The sequence below is a fragment of the Ixodes scapularis genome, unplaced genomic scaffold (genome assembly GCF_016920785.2).
Source record: "Ixodes scapularis isolate PalLabHiFi unplaced genomic scaffold, ASM1692078v2 PGA_scaffold3__209_contigs__length_174095766, whole genome shotgun sequence".
In the NCBI taxonomy this organism is placed as follows: domain Eukaryota; kingdom Metazoa; phylum Arthropoda; class Arachnida; order Ixodida; family Ixodidae; genus Ixodes; species Ixodes scapularis.
Genome location: NW_024609868.1, coordinates 142,489,113 through 142,501,363, shown reverse-complemented (window position 1 = coordinate 142,501,363; position 12,251 = coordinate 142,489,113). Strand labels below are relative to the sequence as shown.

Genomic DNA, 12,251 nt, shown 5'->3' with positions numbered 1-12,251 from the left:
CCGGAGATGCACCACACCCTAATAATTGCCATTTCACCAAAAACATTTCCTTCTTCCATAAAGCTGTTTTATGTATTTTTGATGTTTTTTTATTGGAAAACGTTTTAAGGGCTTAATGGGGAGGTCTCCTTTCCCCCTTTTTTTTGCCTATTTTACGCCCTTATGGTACTCAAAGAAATAACAAATGGTATTACGCGAAGTATAAGTGCTAAAATGGTGTAGCGATTGATGTAAACGCTTTCTGCTTATCCGTGTCGACGATCTTCTCAATACTCGTTAGAATTATCGGTGGGCATTCTTTATTGCGTTTTATAGCATTTGCCGCTCTTTCCGAGATAAAATGAATTGGACTCCGCACATGTACTGTCAGAATCGCAGGGTGCTCTCTCTATAACAGGCGACTTTATTGGTTTTATGTGGGGCTCCGTAGAGTCTGCGTTCCTCCTATCTTCCTCTGTTCACTTTGTGTCCTTTTAATGGCTTGTCCCCACCCTCTTCTAAATTGGCACGGGACTTTCGGGGCAAAATTTAGAAATCGAAGTTTCACCTACCCTCGAACGCTTTCAGCGTGTGCCTATACATACGTATAAATGATCCTGAAGTGAAATGGGCGAAAAAAGCAGAGGCTGAAAAGGCGAGCTCAATCCGGGAGATGCCACCGCTGACATCTTCGTAAAAAGCACATGGTGCGAAAAGAGAAAAGGAAAGGGAGGGATTCTAGCGTCAAAGTGCTTTGAAGTTGCGAGCTACGTGCGCTCTAACGGTGCACGTGTTCCCTTGCAGGTGTCTAATTGGTTCGGCAACAAGCGGATACGATACAAGAAGAACATAGGGAAAGCGCAAGAAGAGGCAAACCTGTACGCAGCCAAGAAAGGTAAGGACCGTCTTGCTTTCGCCGCCGAAGCCTGGGCACGGCAGGGGCCGACAGGCGCCGAGCCCCCGGTCTTTAACGCTCGTACGAAGCGAAACCCAGCCGGCACTGATCCCTGTACGGTGAATGTGGAGCCTCCGCAACTCAGTCACTCTCTGCGCGCGCTCAAAATTATTGCTCCCTTGCTACCTACGCGGGTACTCTGGATTCCGTCCTACTTCGGGAGGTGTCCGATTTACAACGTTTTGGGAGATATCACCGTGCGTGCTTGTGTCTGATTGACAGTAGTAGTCATAGTCCGGTGCAACTCAAGAAGGTAGTGCGAGGGAAACGAAGGCCGGGGAGGAGGAAGCCGACGGAACGCTGGAGAGTTGAGGTTTCCCCCTTCCCTCCCCAGCCTTCCTTTCCGTCACCCTACCTCCTTGAGCTGTAACTTACTATAGTTGCTTTGTCTTCTCTACTTCAAGCATTTCAGCGGATAATAAGCATTGCTGATATTTTTACGAATCTCCGGTAATATCTTAGACGCAGCAGAATTGGATCCTTTATGAAGATTCCCCTCACTATCTAGCTGGTATCGCTCCACCACGTCGTAGTTGGCCGCGTATACTTACTATTACGTGTTTAGTAGGTGACGAAGCAAAACTTGGGTAAGAGAAAGAATCAGTTTTGTGGGACGTCTTTGTCACCAAATATTTCGCCATTTTGGACTCGAATGCGGGCAACATCATAGTAATTATATATTCTTCATTACATTACATATTCTAATCGCGGTGAAATAGCACATTGGCTTGATTCAGGTTGAGTTGACCGAATATTGTCGATTTCTATTCGATTGCCAAACATCGCCAAGGGGCGTACGGTCGCCCTTTCCGGATTGGCTTCGTAGTACGTCACCGATGCGCCTACTTCAATCCCTCGCCCCCTAAAGCGAGGCCGCTTTTGCTACAGTGGCGCTCCGAACCCCGTGGACATAAAGTCCCGCGAGACAGGAGCTTCTTACAAGTAGCGACATTCTTTAAAGCGCCGACTGCGTGACGGTGCAGGTTATAGGAAGTGAATGTCGGCGCACAGCGGATGTTTGAACTGAATGCAACGATATGTTCCAGCGGAATGTGCTTTGTCGTTTGCATTGGTTGTCGTTATTTGTAAATGAGGTATCAAGGGGGCTTTACGTGGACAGGAGAAATGGCAACGCGGCGGCTGGCCCTGCAATGGAATCCGAAATTCCGAAGACCGGTCAGCTCGGCCTATCGAGAACCTTCGTAATAAGGGAAAGATTTTGGAGATTAATAACCCGAGCGGGCGATCTATGTACTGACGTGGCGAGGGAATTGACAAACGCGGCATGGCTTCGCTTCTAGCAAAAGCCGTCGCGGAAACCCTTTCGCTCAATGCGACGAGTTCAGAGGCATCTGCGACGCCATCAACGGCGCGTGTTCGACGTATGCAGGCGTGCATCGGCAACGTCTAGTATCGCTGATATTTGCGTTGGCCCCAGTAAAGAAACGGGCATTTAGCTGTGTCTATCGACGTCTACGATTCTGCGCCGATGTGTCGTCGGTTTCTCCCTACGTACGGCTCATGAGCCAGTGCTAAGCCGGGCTCCGCGCGTGACCGACCAGACACCAAAGTCGGCCCAGGGCCGACGGAGGGGCGAATCTGCTCCGTTTTTCTGTCTTCGTTGCTAGCTGAATTCCTCCCGAACGGTTCCGTTAAAGAGCGCGCAGAGCGAGCTCCTCCGCCCATCCGACAAAGTGCGGCTCAGCGATCTGGGCCCAGTGCAGCCGGCACCGGCGTCGGCGCTTCCTGGGCTCCCGGGCCCATAAACAAGGGCCGTTTGTTTCTTGGCCGCGGTGTCGTCCCTAACGACTCTGCTCGGCGCCCAGTCGCGGGGAAACGCAAACTGCTCCCGGAAACCCTCGGACGGAGATTCGGGCGCATTAGCGGGGAGGGATTCGGAGGTACGCGGGCTGGCCGCCTCTTGTTCTACACGCGCGACGACAACCGCCCGGGCGGCGAGGAGCGGCGCGAGCCCGGGGTTCCTTATCTGGCGCCACGCGGGACAGGCGCGCGTGCTCGGGCCGCTTCCCGAAGGCTGCCTCCTCGGCGCGTTTCGCCCGTGTGCCGAGGATCACCGGAGTTGCCGGCGCTTGACGAGCCCTCCTTCCCGTTTCCGTAATGTATGCACGTGTTTCGGCGCCGCTTTCACGGATGCAGAGAGAGGCGAGCGGCGCGCTTTTGTTTTGCCCGATAAGGGCCGCTTCTCTTCGGCCTATTTGTTTCGCCGGTTGAGCGGGGCGCCGATTCCCGCTCCGCTGTAATCCCCTCCGAGTATAAATTTTGGAGGTGGTGCGCGCTCGCCTTATCGGCCCCGCTGGGGGGTCCCCCGGCAGAATGCAAAGCGCCGCCTGCCCTCCCGGCCTCGCTCTCCGGCCACGCCAGATGCGCCCAATGCTGGCCTCCGTCCGCTGTACACGAGGCGCGACAGCTTCCTGCGGGCCAACCGTGTAATACGCGTGCCCCGGGCCCAAGCTACGCCCCGGTGTTTCGACCTTCCTGGTCGACCCGTAACGGTGAAAAAGTTCGGACTCGCGGTTACGGTACGCTAATGTGGGCACGAAGGCCTCGTTGGGAGCGGTGTTCGGCGTCGACGCGTTGAAGATAGAACATGTTTCGAGTGCCCGCTGTGAGGAGGTTAGCGCGGCGATGTTTCGATTATTGACTCTGGTCGTCCCTACTCGAATGAATGGGGAGCTCACGGGTGCAGCTTCCTGCGATTAGTGACGTGGGGCAATATTCTCTTTCCCCGCATTCGAGTGTCGTCTGAATTCGAATGAATGGGAAGATCACGGGTGAGGCCTTTTGCGATTAGTGAAGTGGGGCAATATTGTATCGTCCCCGGACCCGAGCGAGCTCGAAAAAGCTTCCTTTTTCTTTCGGCCTACCTCGAGGACTTTGTTTCGAAGTTGTCCCCCCTCCGCTTCCTTTCGGCTGTTTTTCTAATGCCTTCGCGGAGCGCGATTCGTCGCAGCGAGGCTCGAGCCTTCTATTTTGTCGGCGCCCCCACTCTGGGCACAGTGTATCGTGCGGCTGCCTTTGGCGGGCGTCTGGCTCACACGGTATCCCTTGCTCTTTTCAGTCTTCCCGAAAAAGAAAAAAGCCAGCCATAGTAAGTGAATCAGCGCTCGGAGTCGTAGCTGCTCGTTTCGTGTCTTGCTCTCAACGCGCCGCTTCTCCCTCCAGCTAAAGCGGTGAAGCTTCACCCGATTCATCCGCCCCGTGCCCGCCGTAAATCCGATCCCGTGCCGTTCTTGTCTGCCTGTACTGACGTTCCAATCTTTTCTCTACACACCCGTTGAATAAACGTCCGGCGAGCTGCAGTGTCGGAGGCGAGGCAAACAATTTTTAGAATCGTCTCCTTTAACATGTCTGCTACTCGACTAGGCCCAGTAAACATAACACGCTAATAGCGACGTTTGAAGGGTTCGGAACACAAGTCGTCGCCTATATGTTAGGTATATAATAAAGCTGATAGCCACACTTTTTTTTAGTTCTTAGTTCGGAAGCATGCCTCTGATATTTGCCGGAGCACAGTGACCTTACGTCGTGTCCCAAGACGACAGGGACTAGGTTTATGCAGCCAGCGAGTTCGTGCAGCCCGGGTTATAACCAAGGTGGAGAATACTAATCGGGATGATTTAAATCATGAATTAAATGAGGCTAGTTTTAGTACGATGATTTCAATCCAGGCTTTTCCGGAAATATATTCTCGAGAATATATTTTTTTTATTTGCCGTTTTTCCGTCTTTTTATGCTTTCTATCTGCATTTGTATTGTATTTAAATGAAAAATTGAAAGCCGTGTACAACTCCCTGTAACGCTGAATTAGAGCGCAGCTCTTGAGGGGGAGGAGGGAAAGGTACTGAGGGGAGGGTATTCCCCTCCTCACTTCATCCTCCCTGCTATTCCTCCTCCCCCCTCCCCTTTCTCCCGCTCCTCCCCCTCCTCCTCGTCCCCCTCTTCCTCCCCCTCCCCCCTCCTACCCTCCCCCTCCCCGAAACGCCACCGCGGTTACTGCGGCGGCGGCGCCGCTCAAGCCGGAAACGGGCACCTGAGAGCTTCGCTCTAAAATCATCGACCAAGCACGATTTATATCAAGTTGAACACGAGCAAAGAGCAGTGGTTTTCTGAGCAAATCGAGGTGTTGAGTTTCCTTTGTCCCTTATACTTCGTTCATCAGTTCCGTAACATCCTATGACGTGCAAATCAGAACCTGGAATTAAGAGCAAATGAACCTTTTTTAGTAAGCAAAACACGAGCTTTTCTTAGTATGGCTGGGTTTCCATCAATAAAACGTTTCTAATTAAACTGGACTTTAGGTTACAGTAACTCTTTCTTCCGTATTGTTTTCGGTGATCGGGCTAATTGATCAATCAATCTGCCATCTTTAAATATACATGAAGCGATAAGGAGTCGCTATTTTCCAAGTACAGTGATCTAAATCGAACTTATTTAAATATTTTCATATTAAGTTTTTTTACTCTGTTTATGGCATAGTTTTAAATTTTCGAATGAACGGGAGCAGTGACACCTGATTGCGAGACATATTCACTTTGGGTAATTATTTATTTTCGGCGCGTCTTTGGGCCTTCCCAGGGAAACCGGAAGAGCCGTTCGCCGGCGCCACGTTGGGTGTGGTGAGCCGACGGGGAGCTTGGCGTTTCTAATGCGACTGTCCGGATGGTCGGCCCACCGGCTTCGCGCTTGTCCAGTGGTCAGCTCAGTCTCCTGATCGGCCGTCCATCTCTTCCAAAGAACACACCCCGTCTACTTCCGCTTTGACCTCCCCAGCTTCGTCTCTCTACGAATCTCTCCATTCTCTCCCTCCCTGTGTCCAGCACGGGCTCTCTACATTGGAAAGGTATTTAGCATACCCGTAGCTGAAGCATGACGGAAGGCAAGGAGCGCGTGATGGAGGCGAAGCTTCTTCCGCACCTCTTATGTTGCACTGAACTATGCAGACTCTTCATTCTGACGGGAAAGACCATTTCCTTTTGACCTTGAAACTCGAACTCTCGGTAGTTGTCGGTAGAAAAGGAGCACATCTTAACAAAAACCGACTTAATAGATCTGGCAACGCGCGCCGCAGCTTGAGAGCACGTGGAGCAAAAACCTTCGGCCACAGACCGAAGCGATTTTGACTTGTTTTGCTCGTTACAATGCGCGCGTGTGTTTATCAGCCTGTATCCCTGCAATAACGGTTGCGCCATGCACATTAAAAACTCGGCGTCAACCGTCGTTCTGCACTGGCCATAGTGTTGTTCCTCGACAGCCGGAATATGAGACACCGTTTGAAGGCAGAGCGAAAGTGGCACCACCTACGCTAGTTCGAGTGCTAAGCTTCCGCTCAAAACTTTTTCTTAGAGCGCAGCTCTTAGGCGCCCGTTCCCGGCTTGAGCGGCGTCGGCGTTACCGCGCGGTGCATTATAGGACGCGTGACGTCACTGATGACGTCATCAGTAACGTCATCGTCACTGATGTCATCCGCATCGCCGTCGTCCCTGATGACGTAATCAGTGACCTCGATGATGACGTCATCGTCACGTGACCCCCGTGAGGTCACATGACCCCGGTGACGTCACGTGGCCTTCGTGAGACGACGGCGACGCCGCTCGGAGGGAGGAGTGGCAGACAGGATGAGGAGGAGGGAGAAAGGATATACCTTCCCCTCAGTACCCTTCCCCTCCTCCTCTTCAAGAGCTGCGCTCTAATCCGGCGTGACAGGGAGTTGTAAACGGTTTTTCTTTTTCTTTAACTACATACGCGTGCGAAAGATAACTAACTCTAGAAGGATGCTAATTGGTGCTGATGTTCCCGCGAAATTATTTATATGCTTGGAGATGTCGTAAGTCGTGCCCCGGTTATGTGTAGGTAATCCTTAGCAAGCGTTGTATTAAATGGTTCGGAGCTTTTGCGATTCTCCGCTTTCTCCCCCGAAGTGCAGTTAAACGTTCTTTTGTTTTCCGCGTTGCTCACATTTTTCCGAGTACCTCGTAGATCTCCTAGGCATTTTTCTTTAAGGCCCTTCAGTGTCAAGCCCCTAACGGTGACTTTGTAGGCATCGGAGGGACCTGTACCCTAAACAGTGCGGAAAAAAAAGGGGGGAAAAATGTGGCCGCTTCTGCTCGTCGGCGCCGCGAAGATTCTCAGAGCCGTCATAAAAATGCAATTTTGAAGGCGAGGGGCGCGACGTGTCCCATCGAATCTGCAACTCCTTGGACGCGCTCTCTGGTGTCCGCGCTTTGAAGCCCGCATTTGCCGCTCGGTCCCGGAGATTTGTCCCCGGCCCGTCTCCAGAGCCTTTCCAGCCGACCAATCTGGACCGAGGAACCTGGCCAGCCGACAGTTGGAAGGAACCCTGGACTACGGGGCTCCGAAACCGAATTACGACGGCGGACGAGGGCGCGCCCTGGGCTCCGGGCAAACTGCGAGTCAGATTTTCTTCGAAGCCCCCCGCAGTTCGAGGCTTTGACAGCTCCTGCTCCGTGAAAGGTTCCCGTTCGTCGCCCGAGCTTGGGACATGCTTTGCGCTGTCTAGACTCGTCGGAGTCGAGATTTGAGTGTTGGAGCGCTCGTAAAGCGGTTGCTCCCGAATGCCCGGTCGAAGCATCGCGGGAGTCGTGCCGCTGCCGTGGTCCATCCAGGCCCTTGCTGACTGGGCAGCTGCGGACTACGTTATTTTAGCCCTCCCATTCTTCGAGGCCAGAGTACCGTAGCCTACCTTTAAGAACCATCGCATAAAATTTCCCGAGGAAAAAAACGGCAACATAGGAATCGTTGAACAGCTTTAAAAGTGAGAACATAACTCCTCCATGGCGGCGATTTTGGGGTACCCGGGAGGTTACGGGGAATACGTAATATTCTTTAACTCGCAATTTATGTTGAACGCGTTTCAAATGGGCGAAGATGGGTGACAGCAGGCCGGAAGTATTAGCGTTTGTGGGTGGTCAAGGGTGTTAAATGTAGCCAGTGTCAGATGCTGAATGTTCAATTCTGAAATCGTTGCTATTGGGGCCGAGGCCACGCGTTCCTTTCGACGCTGAGTAATCAGTAACATATTACCTTACGATTTGACGGAGGAACGAGTGATTAGATTTCATTACTTTCTCCGCTCACGAATTCTTCATTGGCAGGTACTTGAAACAAAATGGCACGACGCGTAGGTCGCGCAGCGACACCGATCATTTCCATTGCACGGGAGATTCCCTCGAGATCTAGATTTTTCCGCACTCCCTGTTTGCGGTGACCCCACGATATTGTTATCAGTTAGGGCGTAACGACCAGAATATTTAAATGTTTTAATACTTTTTTTTTTAACGCATGCAGGTGTGTTTGTGCAGTAGCGGTGCGTCGCGGTCGAGGCAGGCCCGGCGGTCATTGGCTGGAAGCGGCAGGGGCGCCCCCGGGGCCGACGCCCCTGTTGCCCGTCGGTTAATGAGGGTCGACGGTGCATCTATTAGCGCGACTCTGGATGCCGTTTGGTGCCCCCCGTTCGCGCCGCCGATTCGGCCCAGCAAACGGGCGCGATCGAACGCGCGCATCGGCGGCGCCTTGCCCGCGCCGATGGTCGCTTCTGGTTAGTGCCGCTGGAGCTTTAAAGCGGGCGGGGCCGGCCGCCAGACGACCGCTTGGGGCCTCGGAATGCGCGCCTCGTCGTCGTGCACCGTGCACTCGCTGCCTTCGCCATACATCGCTCGCTCCAAAGCTCGTTGGTGGTCGAGCCAGCGCCGAAATTGCTCCCGCCAGAGACGTGCCGCGTTGGGACCAGTGCCTGACCTTATAGCGACGGGAGGCTCCCTGGGATTGCTTTTCGTGTTTGTGCGTGGTCCCCGCATATGTATTTATTTTTCCCCCTCCCCTCCGCAATGCCTTCTTTTTCCCCCTCCCCTCTGCAATGCCTCAGAAGGCATTGCGGAGGGGAGGGGGGCATACGTATTCGCGGAATAAAGAAACGGTACTTTGTTAAGCAATAGTCTGACCGACGTGGTATTATCAAAAGTCGATTAGTTAAAGGAGCTGTGCAACGATTTTAACGTTGAAAGAATTGGCATCTTGTACTTTTGACACTGTTCACCTTGTCACAAATGACAGAAAACACACCTCTTTTCATCAAAATACTTCGATTCCGCCGCGTAATAGCGAGGCAAAAATTAGAATATTCCCCGACCTGCAGCCGCGAGCGGCGGCCACGAGAAACACGCGGCATGACGTCAATGGGGGTCTTGTAGAAAGATAGCAAGTTGTGCGAATACCTGCTCGATAAAAGGTAACTTTTCTATAAATCTTGTCGTTCCAACATAAATATAAATGCGCCAAAAACCTGGTATCATCGAAAAAACTTTTATTATACGGAGTTTTAGTGGCGCCATCTATCCTAGGTCCACAAAACCGTCAACTCTCTCTGCTACCGCGAACAGCCGCCAGAAGCCAAAGGGAGAGGGGGACAGTGCCGGACGGGTATGGCCGGACCCGGATGAGACTTTCCTCCTTTCACCATATTGTTCGGGCTGCGCCCACCAGCACGTGGTCACGCGGTCGCGAGCGGATGAGTTCTCGCTGCTCGCTGATGGCTCTACAGGGAGAACTTTACCGGAACCCCGCGCCTACCTCGTCGACGTCACTGCTCACGTGACCCGGAAGACGATCCACGAGTTAAGAGGTGGCAAAAACCTGGATCTTTTTTTCATTTTTTTTTTTTAAATAAAAACTGGCATATCCAGGCGAAATCTGTTTTCTGTAGTTCACTTCAGAAGTGTCAGGCATCAACGTCCCCCTCAAATTGTTGCACAGCTCCTTTAACGTTTCGAAATAAACGTTCTATAGGACTACTAAGGATGCCGAAAAGCGCTTCCATTCGGATGACATTGTTGGTACGAAGGAGTCGATGTGAGCTGACCTTCACCATGAGATAAGTGTGTCGTCTTCTTTCTTCATGATGATCGACTCCGATAGATGCGTGACGTTGAAAGGATTGCAGTAAAAATAAGTTGGCTGAGAACACGAAGCATTCGGCTTTCAGCTGGCCCCAATGCATGGTCTTGATTTGCGAACGCCCGGTGCAATCGAGTCCCTTGGTCCGCTCAAATCGAGTATCTGGTGAGGTTCGCGAGACAGGCTGCGGGGCAGGTTTACCGTACTGACTGCCCGTCGTTTCGCAACGATGGTAGCTTTGTTTTTGGATGCGGGAGCTTTGCGTTAGTTAGATTTGTTTTCCCACCTCCGGCAATGGTTTCAGTTAGACTCTCCCTTAACTGTACGTTCGCACAAACCTTTTTTTTTGGGGGGGGGGGGGGGGGGGAGGGGGGGGGGGGAGTTAGATGAGGCCGAGATGACTTGCGATTTGTTGCTTGGATTGCGCCGTCCTGCCCATATGAAAGGAGCACTCGGACGGTCGTCTCGCCAATTGGAGAATTATAGCGTATTCTGGGCTCTTGCAACCCTCTTCTTTCTTGCATCTCCGTTTGAAAGACCCGAAATAAAATCATCGCGAGTCTATTCTCGGCACGATATGTCTGGCGGCTCTCGACTGCTTCGCTAAAAAGTAATCGCACGGTCATTTGTTTGATATTGTTCAGTTTAGGATTTCCAGCTAATGCTTCCTACAGCCTACACAGCGAACTTCAAAAACACCTATATAGCAGTCTTGTGCGAATAGTGGATTTTGAGTTCGAAGCGAATTCGAAGCGAATATTGGTTTTGGCCGAATATTTTCGATTCGAATATTGAATAGTTTTTCCACGCCTTTCACTATCATAGCATAATGCTTAGACGACAACCCAGCTAAACGTGTGAAGGTTGTTCCACTTGTTCAATTATAAGCTAAGTTTAATCTATCTACATTTGTGAACTGTGACTCCAGAAGGTTTGGTGTCTTCGGATGGCGAGTAAACGACGGATTTGACATAAATGAATCCTGTAGAGATGGCCAACTACACCCAATGGTGTTAATTTACAAATCTTACTATATAAAATATTCTTTCTTTAATCTCGAGTTAAGAATAATGAATCGTGCATGATGAACGCAGGTTGTAAGAGCATCTCTGCCTAACATTGTATACTCCTGCATAACAGTTTAATTTTAGACCTTTTACTGCAATGTAGATATACACATTCACAAAGTTTTAATTTATTTTCACATACAGTCGGCACAGGTGCACCATCCAGCTTTGAATGTATGCTTTACTTCCACGCACGCGATTACGATATTCATACTTTTCCAAGTGTATCGTGGTGTGTTGTCGCGTTGAGTGCGCTTCTTACCACGCACCGGTGCGTTGCGGAGAAGTAACACCCGCAGAGCTCGCTTCCGCGGGTATTGCTTCTCCGCAGCGCACCAGTGCTTGGCAAGAAGCGCACTCAACGGGGCCAACCCGCCGCCATCAGCACATCGAAAAACGCGAATAGTGCAGTTCTTCTCGAAGCGAATATCGAATAGTCTATTATTCGGAACTACTATTCGAAATTTCGAGTATTCGCACAACCCTACAGTATATAGATGTAACCGGCCCTTTATCTAATTGCTATAACTCATTCCTTTTGATAGGTGTTTTTGCAGCATTACACGTTTTTGCGAGCAAATTTGAAGTTTCTGCAGTACACCTTTGCTATAGCTGTTTCTAAATCCCTACACCTTTATAATCGCTGTGCACGATGCGTCACACCTAGTGAAGCAAACCTGTCTCTCTTAGGGTACTGTATTTTTTCTGTTGTATAAAATTTTTTTAGAAGCTAAATACAGACATACTTGGAGAGCACTTGAGGTATGCATGACACCTAAAATGTTTTGTTTTGTTTCTTGTTGTTGTTTTTTTTTTCTCAGAGAGCGTTTTAACGATACAAATACCATTAAAAGAGTGATGTGCGGCTCAAGTGCTCTACAAAACTGTTTACGTTTGCTTTCTAAAAAAACACAGTTTGATACAACAAACAAATGTATGGCCCTATAAAGAAAAACAACAACATTCAAAGCGTCCTACACATACTTTCACTTTCCTTTGAAAAAAAAAAAAAAAGAGTTTTGTTTGGGTATATGCTTTTCAATCAAAGGCACCCAGATCTTTGGGCAGAATCGAAGGTTATTTGATAAAGAAATTATTCCAAAGTACACGTGTTGCACTCCACGAAAGAAGTGTGGAAAGAGAGACTCATAGCCAACAGAGAGTATTACTTTATACACAAACATCACACCCAAGCTTTGGTTTCCCAATAAAAACACACTTTTATGCTCAGATTAGCAGACTAAGCGATAAAAAAAACGCCAAATTTCGAAGAGGCACGAATGACATTTAATGCAATTGATTTATTTTTTTGTTTTGTG

General features: G+C 50.3%; 1 protein-coding gene across 3 annotated transcripts in view; it reads left to right on the top strand.

Moving 5' to 3' along the window:
• The window catches only part of LOC8042092 (homeobox protein extradenticle), a 409,053-nt gene that overhangs the window by 331,627 nt on the left and 65,175 nt on the right, over nt 1-12,251 (top strand). For all 3 annotated transcript variants that reach the window (XR_005718027.3, XR_005718029.3, XM_040222299.2), the window contains exon 6: nt 784-874. Coding sequence is in view for 1 of the 3 variants with exons in the window: in XM_040222299.2 (XP_040078233.1) it covers nt 784-874 (91 nt within the window). In the remaining 2 variants the exon portion in view is untranslated. The remainder of the gene's footprint in view (nt 1-783; nt 875-12,251) is intronic.